The following is a 20,217-nucleotide window of genomic DNA, read 5'->3' on the forward strand; positions in this document are numbered from 1 at the left end:
GTAGTTTTTCCGACTTAAAAGATGCTCTACTTTAACAAAAAGGTCCTTATTTTTAGCAGAGGGGAGCTGCAGTCAGATTGTTCCTCTGCACACTTGCAAATCAGAGTGGCAGTGAAACTGCTCTGTGTAAAATAACTTTGGGAATCCAAGCAGAGTTTGCAACCTGTGAGTGGGTGGAGGATGTGCTGCAGAACAGGTACAGGCTCACTTAAACTGGAGCTGGGTGTCCCTGTTTCCCCATAAACAGAATCAGCTGGGACTATATATTCCATTAGGGCCATCAGACTGGGAAGGTTGCTGGGGGCTGCAGGTATGGAGCAAGTCACTCTGCAACAGAGTACAGCACCTGCGTCTAGCTAAAGGCTATCTGGCTAGTGGGCTGGGGTACTTTGCTTTTGATTAGGTCTTTTCTTGCCCAGTGTGGGACTAGCTCATGACAAGCAACTTAATTTGTCTCACTGTCTTGGCAGCATGGAAAAGTGCAGCTGTGCTTCTGGAGTCAGGGCTCCTCAGTTTTTTAAGGTTTATATTTGGGGACTAGGAAAGATGTGGATGTACAGGAGAAATGGGACAGGCGTTGCCTTATCTACCCAGAAGAAAGAGGGGATTTTTATTTTTTGTATTTAAATTTTATTTCCTCAAATACATTTTTCTCCACTGTTTAGGAATAGTTTTTAAATTGCAGCAGCACCTGAGAAAGTGTTAAAGACCCATTAGCGTGGCAAGCCTTATAAAACAGGGGAAGCCAGACAATACATTTTTTTTTGGATTTAAGAAAATCGGATTAAACAGATTTTGTTTTGCTTCCTTAAAGTAGGAAAGTGGTTAGAAAGGAACGGAGTGCGGCGGTGTGTGCTGTCACACATGTGTGTTCCTCTTTGTGATCCCCAGGGATGGCCACGGGAAGGATGGATAACCCGGAGTACAATAATTACCTGGTGGCCCGGTCAATCTACTCCGAACCCATCTTTCAGGAGGAGAATGAGAAGAAGGAAGTGGTTCCAAAGACTCTGCGAGAGCGGCTGCAGAAGTCCTGCAGGTTTACCTCTTTATTTCTTACCTGCTGGCACTGCTAGCTCAGAGGAGAGGGGGAGCTGGGGAGAGCCTGCTTTTGGGGGAAGGAATCTGCCTGGAGTCATTCACAGTCTTTCTAAGGAAACACGACAAATGCTGTGTCCTTCTCTATCCTTGGAGGGGGGGTTTACCTGAAACATCAGTGAGCGAGTCTCTGTAAGGGCTAAGGTTCAAACTCCAGTATGATTGGTTCTGGCTTGCAGCTTTCCAAGGGGCTACCTGCTAATCCTACTGCTCCCACTATTAGACATTTATTAAGCGTTACCAGGATAAGCATCTGTACAAGTGCCATATGCTTTCTTATTCTGTGGTCCTTTCTATCCTGGAGCCTTTTATTTGCTGGGTTTTATGCAGCATTGTTGCAGGTGAATCTTCCTAGCTATTGCTGTCTAAGATTACACATTGGCAATGTGGAGCACTCATTCGGCGTCCTAAAGAAATACTGAAAAACAGAAATCTATGGTACTTTACTAAATGTTAGTAAAGGAGGGGGGTTTCCTGAGATTTTGTTGTAGGTTTTTACTAACTGCAGAAATGATCCTGCAGGCTTTGATTTAAAAACTAAACTCTCTTTTTGTGTGTGTGTGTGTGTGTGTGTGTTGGATCTGGCAGCTGTTCATCTAGAAAGGCTTTGCAGATCACCAAGTCCTTTTTCCCTGTCTTGGACTGGTTGCCCAAATACAGAATAAAGGAATGGATCTTGAATGATATCATCTCTGGTGTCAGCACAGGACTTGTTGCAACTCTACAAGGTAAGAAGAGCCTCCTGTAAGCTCCAAGTGGTAGGGATGGCCCATGATGTGTCTCTGTGCAGCATTGCATTCATACGATTCATAATAATAATAATAATTGCAGCATAGCTGGAATTAAGCTGTAAAACGCAATGTTTTCATATGTATGTTAATAGTGCATCCAAAATGTACTTTTCGATCAGATCTAGAAACAATAGTTATGTAGTTGTACCATGATTGTATGCAGAAGGGTAATGTAATTCATAGCAATTCAGGGTCCCTGCCCCCATAAACTTACAGTCTCAGGGTCAGCACATGACCTTGTTCAAGGTGATGGGACAAGTAATGAATAGAATGGAATATGGGTTGCTTGGTGCTCAGCTCTGTTCTAATCATTGCACTGCATTTTATGTTCCTCATTCATAAACAGCGATGCACTGTATGTCTGAGACCCATCCCAACCTAAGACTTTTCTGGAATACTCAGACATGTTATCTAGAGCAGGAGTGGGCAATTCCGGTCTTTGAGGACCGTAAACCAGTCGGCTTTTCAGGATATTCCTAATGAGTATGACTAAAATAGATTTGCATACAACTGAGGAAGCGTGCATGCAAATCTCTCTCCTGCATATTCATCAGGGATATCCTGAAAACCCGGTTTGTGGCCCTCAAGGACCAGAATTGCCCACTCCTGATCTAGAGTATAAAGTAACTTATTAGAAAATGATTATTCAATGTTCCTTCTCAAGAAGTACCAGGAACTATGATAGTACTAATTCCATAACTATTTAAAAGACTATATATACATAATTTTCAACTGTAAGCAAATAACAATTTAGAATATCTGAATTAGGAATGGAAGGAGAGAAAACCGTACTAAAGGTTTTCTCCCATTTTGTGTCAATGAGAATCATGTTTAGTACATAAGACCTCTTGGGTGTCTAACTTTCAGAGGTACATACTGTGTACTTACAATATTTTTTTCTATGGCAGACCAGCCAGGTGGCTTAGGTGGCAAGTGCTCGCACTGCCCATTTACAGCAGTACACAGCACTTGAACCAAGGATCTCCAAGTTCAATCCCCGAGTTTGGGTCTTCAGCAAACTGGGGTTAGGGCTGGAGATGCTGCAGAGAAAGCATTCAGACCCCCAAGGGGGGGATGTAGACATGGGGGAGCATGGTGGTTGGATTCCGGGCCTTTGATTGCAGAGTTTCAGAAGAAGCCCAGCTGTCCCTGGTCCAGGACTATCAGTGCAATGACCAGATGCGGGTATGGGGGGAGGGGGTGATATAAAATAAAGGGAGAATGCCTAGGTGGGTGTGAATGAAGGGTCATGGGTACGAGATCTCACTGAGCTGGAAGTAGAAAGGAGAAGGAGGAAACTGCCAGATCAAAAAAATGCAGATTTATTTTCTGATGAAATTGAAATGCCTGTAATTTCCACTGTTTGTATTCTGATGCCCCTAATGTTTCTGGATGGTTTTCAGGCCTGGCCTTTGCTTTGCTGGCTGCTGTTCCTGTTGGATATGGTCTCTACTCCTCGTTCTTCCCTATCCTGACGTACTTCATCCTGGGGACGTCAAAGCACCTCTCAGTTGGTAAAGTCACTGCATCTCTTGCGCTTTCGTGATGGTTTTTCTTCCTGGAGCTTAGCAGCCTCTGGTTGATGAGTGGTTGCTCCATGAAATATAATTCTCGCTTACATTGTCTCAGGCAGTCAATGGCAGGAAATGTGTATGTTAAATACGCAGCCCAAAGAGAAAACCGCATTTAGATTTCTAAGTGCGGTTTTCTCTTTGGGTTTATATATAACGCACTGGTTGCCCTTTAGCATTGAGTGTTAAATGTGCAGAACAATCTGCACCTTAAACCATTTCTCTGGAGGGGGCTACAAACCAGGGAAGCCAGCGTTCAAATCCCACTGCTGCTCCTAGTGATCTTGAGTAAGTCACTTTACCCTCCATTGCTTCAGGTACAAAACCGAGGACAGGAAATGCCTACAGTATCTGAATGTAATTTGCTTTGAAGTGGCTGAAAGGCAGACCATAATTCTAAAATAAATAAACAGATACCAATCCAATTTCATCTTTTAATGCTAAAATTTGTGTCCTCCCCTCCCATTTAAAAGCTAAAGCAGGCTTGAATGCTGGTTGTCTGTGCTTTGCCTTGGCAGGCCCTTTCCCTGTAGTCAGTCTGATGGTTGGATCTGTGGTGCTGAGCATGGTTCCTGATGATAAGTATCTAATGATCAGTAACAGCACAGGGCTGAACAAATCCGTAGTGGACGTCACAACCCGAGACGCAGAGAGAGTGATGGTCTCTGGGACCCTTTGCTTCCTGGTTGGAATTCTGCAGGTAATTTATATGCAAATATGTATGCACTGATGTTCTTATTCATCTTTCCTTTTTTAAAAAAGAAATTATAAATACTATGTTGAATCTCAAATATCATAACATATAGTGAACAAGTGTTAAACAATGACATAGCTTGATACAGTTTCCACTCAACATCAAACCTCTGTCCCTCCCCTGATATACAAATCAGGATAAACATTTGTTCAATTGAAAAGTTACAAACAAAAACCAAACAAAAAATCCCTCCCCCTGTTATGGTCCCGGGCCGTGTCCCGGTCCCTCCACCTACCTCGAGGCTGGCCTGGGCCGCAGGAACTCGTCTTCAGCTGTCCAGGCCCGACATGGCTTTCACCGCGGCTCTCCCTTGAAGAGGGAGACGCCGCCGACCCGACACACTGGGTCCTGCCCCCTAAGTTCTTGAGAACTTGCTGACAGCCACGGGTTCGGAAAACGGACGCCGGCAAAATTGAGCGTCCGTCTTCCAACCTGCGGGCTGCCGGCCGATTTTTTTATCTTTGGGGCCTCTGACTTAATATCGCTATGATATTAAATCGGATGGTGTACACAAAAGCAGTTTTTACTGCTTTCCTGTACACTTTCCCGGTGCCGGCCGAAATTAACTCCTGCCTTTGGCAGGCTTTAATTTCTGAAAGTAAAATGTGCGGCTTCACTGCTCATTTTATTTTCTGAATCGCACGGGAATAACTAATAGGCCCATCAAATGCATTTGCATGTTGCGGGCGCTATTAGTTTCGGAGGGGTTGGCCGCGCTTTTTCCACACGCTACTACCCCTTACTGTCGGGCCGATTCAGTATGGTGCGCTCGGCTGAGCGCACCTTTATCCCCCATTTGGCCGCATGTTTTCGAAGCGCTATTTTTACCCCTTATACAGTAAGGCATAATAGCGTGTGGAAAACGCGTGGCCAACCCCCCCGAAACAACAGCGCCCGCAACATGCAAATGCATGTTGATGGGCCTATTCGTTATTCCCGCGTGATACAGAAAGTAAAATGTGTAGCGAAGCCACACATTTTACTTTCAGAAATTAATGCCTGCCCAAAGGCAGAAGTTAATTTCGGCCGGCACAGGGAAAGTGTACAGAAAAGCAGAAAAAACTGCTTTTCTGTACGCCCTCCGACTTAATATCATAGCGATATTAAGTCAGAGGCCCCAAAGATAAAAAAATCGGCCGGCAGCCCGCAGGTTGGAAGACGGACGCTCAATTTTGCCGGCGTCCGTTTTCCGAACCCGTGGCTGTCAGCAAGTTCTCAAGAACCAACGCCAGTAAAATTAAGCGTCGGCTCTCAAACCCACTGACAGCCGCCACTTCTGGCAAAAAGGGCCCTAATTTGCATACCTTGGCTTCCTGAATCGTGCGCCCAGGATAGTGGCCTAGGCGCGTGTCGGGAGAGCGGGCGCTCACCGGCTCTCCCGTGAGGTTTTCTGTATCGGTTTGTGTATAAGGGGTAAAAATAGCGCGTCGAAAACGCGCGTCCAAATGCGGGCTAACAGTGCGCTCAGCCTGAGCGCACTTTACTGTAACGGCCCGAATGAAAACTAGATTCTTTGAATGTTGAAGTACTTTTTATTGGATTTCCGTAAGAATAATCAATCTATTGAATCCATTTATAATCACAGACAAGAATTATTCCTACAATAAAAGGTTATCACGACCTAAAAGAAATGATCCCATTTCCTCCAGGGCCAGTACATATGCAAAATGACTGCATGGCATAAGAATATCTTCTTCTTCTCATGAGTTTATACAACGTCTGACCACTTTGTCACACATGCTTCTGTTTGTTCAAGATCTTTCACGAAATACGAAAGACACCTCAGCAGGTGTTGCATTATGTGAGGCTCACTGCTCTCGATCACAGGTCTTTGAATGAAGATTTGAATGTCATGCAACTTCCTACAGAAAAACCCTTATATCGGTACTAAAATTATTCTAGACCTTTCACAAATACTGTATGCCCATCTGTCAGGAGATGGAATTGAAACTTTGTCTGGCAGAAACAGGAATATTACATTAATATTAATAATTATTTCCACTAGAAACATGAATATTGCATATCTGACCCCAAAAATTGGGAGTTCTTCTTTGTTTTATGTTTCCACCCATTTGAAAGATCTCAAATTTGATTTAAGGATAGTCATCTGAACTTTGGATTCTACGGTGTCCGGCACTAGGGATTTTGCTGTGACATTCACACAATCTTTAATCTTCTTGGGGGATATACTCTAATCGATCGATAACATGATCCACCCCCTTCTCTTCTTCCGCAGCTCGTGCTGGGAGCTCTTCAGATTGGCTTTATTGTGAGATATCTCGCGGATCCGCTGGTTGGAGGATTCACCACCGCAGCTGCTTTCCAAGTCTTTGTCTCACAAGTGAAAATAATCCTCAATGTTCCAACTAAGAACTACAATGGAGTACTGTCCATTATATATGTGAGTATTTCCCCGAAATTCCAGTCTACCCCATTTATCCAGGCACCTTCCTCCCTTCAGGCTGTGTAATACTGTTCTCACTTGTACCTCCAGTGCAGTAATGAGCATGAGAGCCAACTTTTCAAAATGATTGGAGATGCTAAACTCACTACAAATTACCTCTCCCTGTCATAGTGAAAGAGTTTGTTCAGTATTGGGGGTGCTTGAGCTGGCACTTCTGGTAGTGAGTGCACATTCACTTGATGCTGCTGCTGCTGCTGCTGTTGTATTCAAGTTGGAAAAGAAGCCCCACCTTAACCCTAGAATAACTGATCTCACCCAGGAAGGTAGTTTTCATTTCTGGATTAGCTACAGCAGAAGAAACTGATACTGGAATGTACGTGAATAGAGTTTAGGAGTCAGCTCCAGTGCTAAGCATACAAATACAAACACAACTAAGCCGTATTTAATCCTGGAATCGTTCCTCCCACCCCCACCTCCCATGATGTGACGAGAAAAGAGAGCAAAACCAAGATAACTAAACCAGAACTGAATATTGAATTGTACACCAGGAGTATAAGGGTCTGTGTGTGAAATCAAGGGGAGTGTGTGTGTGGGGTTTTTTTTTTTTTTTTTTATCATGGATTTCAAACCATCAGATGAGGATATTGCAAGCAGCTGTACAGTGTGTAGTAATGGCTTTTAAAACTTTTCTTTCTGTAGACCATTATAGATATCTTTGCCAACATTGGTAAAACCAACATTGCTGATCTCATTGCCGGACTGCTGACCTTTATTGTCTGTGTGGTGGTGAAAGAAATAAGTGATCGCTATAAACATAAGATCCCTGTACCTATTCCAATAGAAGTCATAGTGGTAAGTGGAATACTCCATGAGTTTCTTTCTTGTACAGTTCCTGTGGGTTTGGTTTTTCTTTTTAAAATGTGACAACATTTTTCTTTTACTCTAGACAATAGTAGCCACTGGGATTTCCTACGGAGCTGATCTGGCAGGAAAATACAATGCGGGCATTGTTAAAACCATCCCAAGTGGGTGAGTGAATTCTCATTTGAACCGTGACCGATCCAGTTGCCTTTTCTGTGATCTATGGCACTTAACTTGAACTCGGATTCTTTTTGAAAGCCTCCTGATAAGTTCTCAGCTGAGCATGGCCTTGCTGTGTGCTTGCTCCCATGCTCATTAGTGAAAACAAATACTGAATTTAAACCTTCTTTGTAGAACATCATGGGGATGCACGCTGCAGGGAGGAGGAGAACGGGCTTCCTAACACAGAGGCAGGCAGCATGTGGGATGAGGCATAGGAAGCTTAGTGCCCAGAAAGGGCACCGTGTAAAAGGGATCAGATTCAAAGTGAAGTGTGTGTTAGGGGGAGAGAGGGGTAAAAGCAGATAAGGTGGATGAGGCGCAAGACTGAATGTAAAGCAATAGTTGCCTCAGATGACAGTCTGCATCCCTGGTCCCCGCTTAGTACAAACTGTTTTCCCATCAGCTAATGGCATCCAGAGTAAACGTGGATGAGATCTAGTAGCCCCTCTTTTTATACATATGGCTGGAATCTGTGGGGCCTGATTTTTAAAGAGTTTGCTTCCATTCCTGGGAGGGGAAAAAACCCCCCAAACTTTCCTAAGTCAGTTTCCTTTGAATTGTTTTGGTGTGGAGACACGCTATTGTACACACCAGGCTTGAAATAACGTTGATGGAAAAGACTCCCAGGGACTGCAACTGAGTTTAATTCTAAAGAGAAATAAGGGTCAAGAAAAAAGTTCTAGATGAGACCTATTTACTGGATTAACATAGCACGTCTGTGACTCGCTTTCCAGGGCTAAGCTCCCTTCCCCAGGTAACTGCACAGTTACATTCGTTTTAAGTAGAACAGCCTCAGCTAAGACATGAGTTTATCTGCATGAGTTTATTAAAACTTATTAGAGGGATGATGAAAAGGAGGAGGTTGACAGAGGTGAAAAGCAGGCCCGGCGCATCCGGGTGTGCATACCCTGCATTTGCACGGGGCGGCACACCCAGGGAGGCGGCGGGCTGGCGGCAGCAGGAGAGGCCGCGAGCTACAGGCAGAGCCTAACCAGCCAGCAGCCAAAGAAGGAGAGAGAGCACCGGTGACTGAAGAAGAGGCCCAGCTTCCGTGTATGGGCCTGCTACGCCCTTGCACAGCTTCTGCTCCCCCCCCCCCACCAAGCAGGAAGCTCGGAGGGGCCTGTTGATAACAGAACACCAGGGCCGGTGCTAGTGTTTTTGCTGCCCGGTGCGAAAAATTACAGTGCTGCCCCCCACCCCCTCCACCTGATTCATTTAGTGCTTGTCCCGGGCCTATCAAATAAAGCCCAGCTCAGTCCTGCAATCTATATTTTTTTAAAACTGAGCCCCCTTCCCCAGAACTCATGGATAGGGAAGGGTATTAGGTACCCTAGGCAAACCTTACAGCCTTGCATACATGACCCCCCCCCCCCCCCCACACACACACACACACTCCCACACCCTTTACAGACACAATTAAATTATGCATTTATAACAAATTTAACATGAAAAAGAACATTCAAAAGTACAGTCTTCTGAGGCAAAAATATCACTTGCAGCATGCATATTATATTTACATGCACTGCTGTGGTGTCAACCAGAAAACTCTGCAAAAAACACTTGGAGCTCCAATGGAATTAGACATTTTATAATGGGTGCTGGGTGTGGGCTTGGCCTTCAGAAAGCCATAAACAAACAGAATTACCATTACAACATAGTAAACCTCCCATATTAAAACAACCCTAACAGCCTTATCTATGAAAAGGCAACACTGCACATATTACACCAGGCCTTAGAATACCAATAAAAACTCTTATTAGGAAACCAGGCTGCTATAGATCCCTATACAGGAATTACATGCTAGCAAAATACCTCACCTAGGTCACATATGCAGAACACAGAGAGACCCTGACCAAATACAGAATAAAGAGATCAGAAAGTATAAACAGAAATTGCTGAACTGGAACCCACAACAAGCCAGCCTCAATATGCAGAGCACCAATGGAAAACAGATAGTATCATTCTTCATAAAACTTTAAACAATAAAATCAAGAAATATAAAGCATTAATCATAATAGTAAAGTCATATTCATAAAAAGAATATTTCAAATTAATTAATGAAAAGAATTTTGAAAATTTTCCAAACACCAAAAAATATGTTTGTATGTGCATATGTGTGTATCTGTGAGAGATCCTATGTGTGTATGAGTGTGTGTGTCTATGGGCCTCACTTACTAAGCATTTTTCCCATAGACACAGAATGGGAGAAAAGCCTTAGTAAATCAGGCCCTATGTGAGAGCCTATATGTTTGTGTGAGTGTGACTGTGTAAGAGCCTATGTGTGTGTGTGAGAACCTGTGTGCCTGTGAAGATGTCTGTGTGAGAGCTTCTGTGTTTGTTTTGTGCCTGTGAGAACCTATGTGTCACATATATTCTCTCACAAGCATGCGCACACACACACACACACACACACACACACACACACATGTATCTGTGAGGGAGAGGGAGCCTGTGTTTGTTAGAGAGAAGGAGTGTGTGAGAGAATGAATGTGTTATTGTGTATGTGTGTGAGAAAGAAGATAAAATTTGTGTGGCCCTACCTCCCCCAATCCATGACTATCTCAGGGTGACTGGAAATCAGATCCCAGGTATGCAGAGCAGATTTTTAAATCCTTATTAGTTTTAATTATTAGGTTTAATCTGATGATTCTGCTCTTTTGAAATATTTATTTTTTGGTGGGGGATACAACATTTTTTAATTGGATTTTTTATTCATCAGACTTTTACAATTTTTTTGGGTGTTTGGGAAATTTTCAATATTCTATTCATTGACTGGTTTTAAATATTCTTTTCATGAATATGACTTTTCTATTATGATTAATGTTTTATATTTCTCAATTTTATTATTTAATGTTTTATGAATGGTAATATTTTTATTTTTCCATTGTTGCTCTGCATATAGAGGCTGGCTTGTTGTGGGTTCCAGTTCAGTTCTTCTCAGCACATTTCTGTTTATACTTTCTGATCTCTTTATTCTGTATTTGGTGAGGATCTCTCTGTGTTCTGCGTATGTGACCGAGGTGAGGTATTTTGCTGGCATGTAACCTTTGTGTAGGGATCTATGGCAGCCTGGTTTCCTAATAAGAGCTTTTATTGGTGTTCTAGGGCCTGATGTAATATGTGCAGTGTTGCCTTTTTATAGATAAGGCTGTTAGGGTTGTTTTGGTATGGGAGATTTACTATATTGTAATGGTAATTCTGTTTATTCATGGCTTTCTGAGGACCATGTCCCACACCCAGCACGCAATACAAAATGTCTAATTCCATAGGAGCTCCAAGTGTCCTTTTTGCAGAGTTTTCAGGTTGGCACCACAGCAGTGCATGTAAATATAATTTGCATGTTGTAAGTGATATTATTGCCTCAGAAGACTGTACTTTTGAATGTTCTTTTTCATGTAAAATGTGTTATAAAAGCATAATTTCATTGTGTGTCTACAAAGGGTGTGGGAGTGTGTGTGTGAGTGTGTGTGTGTGTGGGGGGGGGGGGTTGGTGTATGTGTAAGGCTGTAAGGTTTGCCTAGGTTACCTAATGCACTTCCGTATTCATGGGTTCTGGGTGCGAGTGGGGGGGGGGGGGGGGCTTGTCACTTTTTAAAAATATAGATTGCAGGACAGAGCTGGGCTTTATGTGATGGGCCCGGGACGGACACTGAATGAATCGGAGGGGGGGAGCACAGTAAATTTTCGCACAGGGCAGCAAAAAAAAAAAAACCTAGCACTGGCCCTGGCGACAAGGACAGTAACATTTTACAATTCCAAGGAGCCTAGAGCTTTCGAAAACTAGTCACAGATGTGTTGCGTTAGTCCTATTAAACAAAGAATTGCCTGCTTGTTGACCTTTATTTCTACATGTTGCCATGTTAGTCCAATTGAATAACAATGCTTTGTTGCAGAGAGAGACCACCATAAATAAAATGGATCGGGAAGGAGTGAAAGTTGTATAAATTTTCATTAATCCTGGTGTGAGATGTCAATGTGATGTGTATTCTATTAATTATTTTAGGTTTATACCGCCTGTATCGCCGAATGTGAGCCTGTTTTCGGAAATGATTGGATCGGCATTTTCCATTGGGATAGTAGCTTATGCTGTCGCTGTATCCGTAGGCAAAGTTTACGCTGCTAAGCACAACTATGCTATCAATGGAAACCAGGTAACGTGGACCCTTTAGGTTTGGTTACTTGCCTTTCTAAACCTGCACTCAAGCTTTTCTCCTGCCCCAGAGAGCTTATAATCTACGCTTTTACCTGAGGTAATAATGAAGGCTGATGTGACTTGTCCAAAGAGAGATTTGAACCCTGGCTTCCCTGGTTCTCAGTCTGCTGCTAGGCTACTCCGCCAGTCCACATCATAATATGTACTATAATCGTCAAAACCCTTTCCTGCGTATATACATCCATAATAGTGAGTATCTTTCTTTTAAAAGTTCTGTCTTCCCCCTGTGTCTGACATCACTACCGATTTTAAGTATGCATTCTTTTCTAAATTAAACAGGTAATCTCTCACCTCCCTCGTATTACCAATTTAAACAGCATAAATCGAATTAACTTTCCTCGGCTGAAAATATCTGTCCATCAGCTGCTTTCTGTCCTTTGCAATGCACTCATTTCTCCATCTTGACATTGCGAACTGGTTAAAAAATTGAAAACATAGAGTAGAGCTAAATGGTAAATTTTCCCAGTGGATAAAGGTGAATAGTGGCGTGCCCAGGGATCTGTTCTGGGTCCAATGGTTTTTAATATATTTATAAATCACCTGGACATGGAGACAATGAGTGAGGTGATCAAATTTGCCAATGACACCAAATTATTCAAATGTGCAAAATCATAAGAGGATTGTAAGAAATTGCAAGGGGACATTGCAAAACTGGGAGATTGGACATGCAAATGGCAAATGAAATGTAATGTGGACAAGTGCAAAGTGATGTTCTTAGGGATGTTCTTATAGCTGCACAATGCAAGGTTCTACATTAGGAGTCACCATTCAGGAAAAGGATCTAGGCGTCATCGTTGATAATACATTGAAATCTTCTGCTCAGCGTGCAGCAGCAGCCAAGAAAGCAAATAGAATGATAGGGATTATTAGGAAAGGAATGGAGAATAAAACAAAGAAGAATAACCACCTCTTCCCCACTGACCAGTGAAATTGAATAAATAAGTGGTACAGTATTGTGAATTTACCTTTATTGAATTTATAGCTATGTGATAGTATTCTCCCTAAAGTTACTAATCCTCTGTTCAAGGTTGACAAAAGTACTTATTTCTTTTGATTAAGCTATAAAAAAACAAATGTGTGATTATCAGTAATGTTGAAGGATAGAGTTGGGAAGGTTGGTTAACTGTACCAAACTCTATTGTATCTTTTCTGTTTTTGATGGTTTTGTTTCTGTTTTAAATATGGAAAATCAATAAATATATAAATTAAAAAAAAACAAAACAAAACAGAGAATATCATAATGTCTCTGTATATCATCTTGAGTATTGTGTGCAGTTCTGGTCAGCACATCTCAAAAATGATATTGCAGAATTAGAAAAGGTACAGAGAAGGGCGACCAAAATAATAAAGGGGATGGAACAATTCCCGTATGAGGAAAGACTAAAGAGGTTAGGTCTCTTCAGCTTGGAGAAGATATGCTGAGGGGAGATATGATAAAGGTCTATAAAATAATGAGTGGAGTGGAATGAGTAAACGTTAATCATTTGTCTACTCTTGCAAAAGTACAAAGACTAGGGGACATACAATGAAGTTACTAGGTGATACATTTAAAACTAATAAGAGAAAATAGTTTTTTATTCAATGCATGATTAATCTCTAGAATTCGTTGCCAGAGGACGTGGTGAAAGCTATTAGTGTAGCTGCGTTTAAAAAAAGGTTTGGACAAGTTTCTGGAGGAAAAGTCCATAAACAATTATTAAGTTGCACTTGGAGAAATCCACTGCTTATCCCTGGGATAAGCAGCATGGAATCTACCTACCCCTTGGGATCAGGGCCGGTGCAAGGGGATTAGGCGCCCTAGGTACCTTCTGCCTTGTGCCGCCCCCCGGTCACGTCGACACCCTCCCCCCAGATGCAGCCCCGACTCCTACCTCTTGTGAGCGGCTTTGCTGCCGCCACCACTTGCGGCCCCACATGGCTTTTGAGCGATGGTGGCAGCAAAGAGGAGTGGAGATTCGAATCCCCACTCATCTTTGCCGCTGCTGCTCACACTTCTTAATGGTCGACACCCTAGGCCCAGGCCTAGCTCGCCTAGTGCTTCCGCTGGCCCTGCTTGGGATCCTGACAGGTACTTGTGATCTGGATTGGCCACTGTTAGAAACAGGATGCTGAGCTTCAGGGACCTTTGGTCTGACCCAGCATGGCAAGTCTTATGTTCTTATTTCTGATGTTGAGGCATGCCTAGTATATGCCAGAACTTTCTGCACAGGGCAGACAAAGGCGATGCCAAAAGTATCAGAGCTGGTGCAGATCCACAAGCAAAATGAATTAGCTCTTGTAGACATTTACATCCACAAGATGACTGGAAAGTTCTATAGGGTGGAATTCTGGCCCATAATGATAAAAATAGCTGATAAGATGTTGGGTGATTGCTTTGATCTTGCTAAATCCAGTCCTTCTTCCAGTTGTCTCTTTTCTTTTACGTTGAAAGGAGGCACCAAAGTAGGACTTACAGTACAGTACAGTACAGAAGTAGAAGGAACCCAGTACATGATAAGGACCATCCAGTCTGTCTGGTTAAGCTCAAAGCTAAGGATATGTTCCAGCTGTCAGTCATGCAAACTCGACTGCCTGCAGGATATAGTTCCTTATTCAAGTTATTTTTTTTTTTTACTTCCCTCCTTTGTCATCTACCATTCTGAGTAGAGGGGCATACGAGTTCCCTTCCTTAAACCAACATTTAGGCATCTCCTTCTCCTCCCCTGCTCCCCTAGCCTTATCCATACTTTTGACACAACCTCTCAACCCTGTTCTTATCACTGCTGTATAGCTATTACATAAGCAGTTATGTAACATAACTGCTTAAATTCTGTCAGGGCACTGGCATGTGCCTCCTCCACTGGTAGGCCACGTCAGGCATCCACCACCTTCTCTACAGAGAAGGATATCCTCAGAGCCTGCCTCCCTTCCTTCAGCTTCATATCATAACCCCTTGTCAAGCAGGTGTAGTGCTCGGGACAGAACCTGTCCTGACCCTTCTCTGGAGCAGTGTTTCTGCTGTGCCCGTGGGATACAACATACATGTCATTGGCATTCTGGGACACGGCTTTCATCCAGGCCTGGATTTGCCATTAGGCACACCACGTCTGTAACTACTAGGGCAGCAAAATTCTGGAGGGGGCAGCAGGCTGGCTGAAGATTTGCTGTCTCCCAGGTCTGCTGAATCTCACTCTGCAGAGAATGGCCGGCTGCTTCCTGCCCCAAACTCTCCCCTTCCAGTGCAAGGAACAGGAAGGAAGGGACGACGCTGGAAGGGACAGAGCAAAGGAAAAACTGCTCTTTTCTCCCTATTCCAGCCCTTCCTCTCCTGTGATGTTGTGAGGGGAAACAGGAAGGGGAGAGGTGAGGCCACAGCACACACAGCAGGAAGCCAAGAAAAGTCACAGGTCTCCCTAACCCTGCCCCTCGCCTCCTGTCATTCATGGATTTAAGAGGAGGAAGTGAGCCTAGAGCAAAATGAGCAGAACCAAAAGGGCTGTGCCTAAGGACTTCTGCTCTGTTGTCTCTTATCTGAACAGGGAGGGGCATCAGCACCAATAGTGCAAAGGGGCAGCAAAATTCCAAACCTGTCACTGCTTTTATCCCTACTGCCCCTGATCGACAAATGGTCCCTAATTCATCACAGGGCAGAATTTCTCCCTCATCAATTGTCAGTGAAAATAAAATCTCAGTCCCACTCATTGTCATAACTGTTAAGGAAGGGACCCTAATTTTCTTTAATCTTGCAAGTCAGGCTGTGCCTATCAAGGCTGTGAACATGAACACTAATTCTTTTCTTCTTTTCTTCTTTGTTTTGGTTTTTTTGGAGATTTTTTCTTTGTTTTTAGTTTTTGGGGTTTTTAATTTTGGGTTTTTTTTTTTTGTTTTGTTTTCAGGAAATAGTGTGCACTATTGCAAATAGGGTACATTATTTTACTAATAGTGCACTCTAATTGCATATGTGCTAGGTAGGGATGCATATTCCCACAATATGGTGGGTTGCTGGACCTGAGGCAGCATGGATTCCTGTCAGACAAATTTTATAGACTTTTTGATTGGGTGACTAGGGAATTGGAAGAGCGCTCAATGTGATCTATTTGGCTTTCAGCAAAGCTTTTGATACGATCCCTTGTGAATAAAATGAGAAGCTTAGGAGTGAGCGCCAAGGTGATGGTGTGGATTACAAACTGGTTGATGGATAGGAGACAACGTGTAATGGTAAATAAGAACATAAGATATGCCATACTGGGTCAGACCAAGGGTCCATCCTGCCCAATATCCTGTTTCCAACAGTGGCCAATCTAAGTCACAGGTACCTGGCTAGTACCCAAACATTAAATAGATCCCAAGCTACTAATGCTGGTAGCAAGCAATGGCTATGCTTTATTAATTAATAGCAGTTTATGGACTTCTCCTCCAGGAATTAATCCACTCCTTTTTTAAACCCAGCTACACTAACTGCCTTAACCATATCCTCTGGCAATGAATTCCAGAGCTTAACTGTGTGTTGAGTGAAAAATAATTTTCTCTGATTTGTTTTAAATGTGCTTCTTGCTAACTTCTTGGAGTGCCCCCTAGTCCTTGTATTACCTTAAAGAGTAAATAACTGATTCACATTTTACCCATTCAAGTCCTTTCATGATTTTGTATACCCGTATCATATCCCCCCCTCAGCTGTCTCTTCTCCCAGATGAACAGCCCTAACCTCCTTAGCCTTTCCTCATAGGGGAGCCGTTCCATGCCCTTTATCATTTTGGTCACCCTTCTCTGTACTTTCTCCAGTGCAAATGGTACCTACTCTGAAGAGAGAGCCGTGTAAGTGAAGTGCCACAGGGATTGGTGTTGGGACCGGTTCTCTTCAATATCTTTGTGAGCGAAATTGCAGAAGGGATAGAAGGTAAAGTATGTCTATTTGCAGATGATACTAAGATCTGCAACAGAGTGGACACACCTGAAGGAGTAGAGAGAATGAAAAGTGATTTAAGAAAGCTTGAAGAGTGGTTGAAGATTTGGAAACTAGAGATCCAATGCCAAGAAGTGCAGAGTCATGAATCTGGGATGCAGTAATCCAAAGGAGTTTTACGTGATGGGGGGGGGGGGGGGGGAGACTTTTGGGCATGGACCAAGAGAGGAATCTTGGGGTGATATTGTCTGGGGATCTGAAGATGGTGAAACAAATGTGTCAAGGCGATAGCTAAAGCCAGAAGAATGTTGGGCTGAATAGAGAGAGGAATAACCAGCAAGAAAAAGGAGCTGATAATGCCCTTCTACAGGTCCTTAGTGAACCTCACCTGGAGTATTGTGTTCAGTTCTGGAGTCCGTATCTCAAAAAGGATAGAGACAGGATGAAGGCGGTCCAGAGAAGGGCAATGAAAATGGTTTGAGGTTTGTATCGGAAGACCTATGAGGAGAGGCTGAAGGATCTAAATATGTATACCTTGGAAGAGAAAAGGTGCAGGGGAGATATGATACAGGCCGTCAGAGACCTAAAAGGTTTCAATGATGTATGGACTTTGAAACTTTTCTGTTGGAAAGGAAACAATAGAACTAGAGGTCACGAAATTAAACTCCAGGGGGGATGACTCAGAACCAACATGGTGGAGGCCTGGAATACCCTTCTGGAGTCAAAATTCAAAGGGGCATGGGATAAACACTGTGGATCTCTAAAGGCTATAGGACGGAAATGAGAAAAGCCTGTAGGGGGGTAACTTGCTGGTACAGAGGTTACCACCCTTAGCAGAAGGCATGTAAATTACTACCCTTTAACCAATAAGCTTTAATGCTTTTAATGCAACTGCAACATTGCTCCCTGCTTAGATGACAGGGTAAAGAAGAATTGGATTCAGACAACTGTTCTGATACACGGTCTGGTATACTGATACACAGACATAAGGGAAACTGATATGCAGATATAAGGGAAAAAGCACAGGACTACTTCCGCGGCCAAGTCCTATAGGAAACAAAGAAAGCACGCATGGAGGTAATTTGCTGGTGCAGTGGTTACTACCCGTAATCAATAAGCCTTGATACTTTTGATACATCTCCAACATTACTCTCTACTTCAACAGCAGAGGAAAAAGGGACTTGGATTCAGACAGCAACCAACGAGGGGCCCCGACTTTTATGGTCTGAGGAACTGATAAACATGGGGATAACCTTCAAGGATCAGCAATTACTACCCTTAACAGAAGGCATGGGATTAGTACTCATTATTATGGAACTTCCTCAAGCACAAAAAACTTCCTCAAGCACAAAATTCATGTGTATCATAAGAACAAAACAGCATACGTTTTGCCATGCTGGGTCAGACCAAAGATCCATCAAGCCCAGCATTCTGTTTCCAATAGTGGCCAATCCAGATAGCAGAGTTGCTTACCTGTAACAGGTGTTCTCCAAGGACAGCAGGATGTTAGCCCTCACACATGGATGACATCATTGGATGGAGCCCGGCATAGAAAACTTTTGTCAAAGTTTCTAGAAACTTTAACAGGCACACTGAGCATGCCCGGCATGCCGCTAACCATGCATCCACGTGGGGTCCCTCTTCAGTCTTATAACATAGAGTTCGCAAAAAAATAAAATAACAAAATGAGAGAAAACCAACTCTGCGGGGTGGCTGGTGGGTTTCGTGAGGACTAACATCCTCCTGTCCTTGGTGAACACCTGTTACAGGTAAGCAACTCTGCTTTCTTCAAGGACAAGCAGGATGGTAGTTCTCACACATGGGTGATTAAGTAGCTCCAGGTCTCTCCAAATATGCGCAACAGAGTGCCAACATGCACAGCAACTGGTACTGCAGCCACCACTGGAGCAGGCCTGCACCAAAGGACAGGGCCCACGGAGGGAGTGTTGGGTTTTCATGGCTGGAATAGATTACGGTAGACAGACTCTCCGAAATGACTGTCTTGTCGGTCATCCTTGTCCAGACAATATTTCTAGGTGAAGGTGTGGAGGGAACTCCAGGTCACCACTCTGCAAATCTAGTGAATGGGAACTGCATGCTAGTGAGCCACCGAGACGGACAAGACCCGGACAGAGTGAGCTTTGACGTGGCCATCAAGCTGCAGCCCTTCCTGTGCATAACAGAAAGTGATGCAATCCACTAACCAGTGGGATAGAGTTTGTTTGGAGACAACGACTCCTAATCTGTTTCTATTGAAGGAGATGAAAAGTTGAGTGGAGGCACAGTGGGGTGCTGTCCGTTCCAAGTGAAAGGCAAGCGCCCTCTTGCAATCCACTATGTGTACAGCACTCTTACCTTGGTGAGCGTGAGGCCTCAGGAAAAAAGAAGGCAACACAATGGACTGGTTGAGATGGAATTCCAAAACCACCTTGGGAAGGAATTTCAGGTATGTCCATAGGACCACCTTGTTATGACAAAATTTCGTATAAGGCAGGTACAACATCAGAGCTTGCAGTTCATCTATCCTGTGAGCTGATGTAACCGCAACTAAGAAGATTACCTTCCAGGAGAGGTACTTTAGGTCACAAGATCGCAACGGTTCAAATGGAGGTTTCATAAATTGTAAGAGGACTACGTTTAGATCCCAGGAAACTAACAGAGGGTGATTGGGGAGCTTTAGTTGTAGTAAACCCCTCATGAATCTGCCCACTAGTGGATGGGAAGAAATTGCAGAACCATCCGATCCCGATAATATGCCCTGATGGCACTGAGGTGAACCCTCACTGATGTGGAGACCAGACTCGTAGAGGGACAACAGATAGTCCAGAGGTGCAGGATGGGAGCAAGAGAAGGGATCCAGACTGTGACCCTCGCACCAAGATGAAATGTGCTTCCCCTTCAGATTATAAGATTTTCTAGTGGATGATTTTCTGGACTCCAGAATGACACGAGATACCCCTTCCGACAGGCCGAGGGCCCCTACCATCACCCGGTGAACATCCAAGCCATGAGAGCCAGGGCTTGCAGGTTGGGGTGGCAGACCCTGCCCTGATCTTGGGTGATTAGGTCCGGATCCATCTCCAACCAGATCAGGGGGTGCGAGGCCAGGTCCTGAAGGGTCAGGAACCAGACCTGACAGGGCCAGCAGGCGGCGATGAGGATCATGGAACTCTGGTCCTGCTGCAACTTCTGGAGCATCTTGGATATGAGCGGAAGGGGCAGGTAAGTGTACAGCAACCTCATGCCCCAGTGGATCGAGAAGGTATCTGCTATTGATCCCCTGCCCCTCTTGCTGAGGGAGCAGAATTGGCACACTTTTCTGTTTTCCATTGAGGCAAATAGGTCTATGTCCGGGATTCCCCAGCAATGAAAGATGCGGTTCGCTACCTCCTGTCTGAAGGACCATTCGTGGGGCCGG

The 20,217-nt window shown here is 43.8% G+C and overlaps 1 protein-coding gene across 1 annotated transcript in view; it reads left to right on the forward strand.

Annotated features, from left to right (window-relative positions):
• Positions 1-293: 293 nt before the first annotated feature.
• The window catches only part of SLC26A4 (solute carrier family 26 member 4), a 68,292-nt gene continuing 48,368 nt past the window's right edge, over positions 294-20,217 (forward strand). Inside the window, exons 1-9 of the mRNA XM_029616384.1 lie at positions 294-310; positions 892-1,039; positions 1,687-1,826; positions 3,293-3,403; positions 3,979-4,160; positions 6,451-6,615; positions 7,318-7,470; positions 7,565-7,647; positions 11,708-11,855. Of these exons, the coding sequence (XP_029472244.1) occupies positions 894-1,039; positions 1,687-1,826; positions 3,293-3,403; positions 3,979-4,160; positions 6,451-6,615; positions 7,318-7,470; positions 7,565-7,647; positions 11,708-11,855 (1,128 nt within the window). The 5' untranslated portion in view covers positions 294-310; positions 892-893. The remainder of the gene's footprint in view (positions 311-891; positions 1,040-1,686; positions 1,827-3,292; positions 3,404-3,978; positions 4,161-6,450; positions 6,616-7,317; positions 7,471-7,564; positions 7,648-11,707; positions 11,856-20,217) is intronic.

The sequence above is a fragment of the Rhinatrema bivittatum genome, chromosome 9 (assembly GCF_901001135.1).
Source record: "Rhinatrema bivittatum chromosome 9, aRhiBiv1.1, whole genome shotgun sequence".
Lineage (NCBI taxonomy): Eukaryota > Metazoa > Chordata > Amphibia > Gymnophiona > Rhinatrematidae > Rhinatrema > Rhinatrema bivittatum.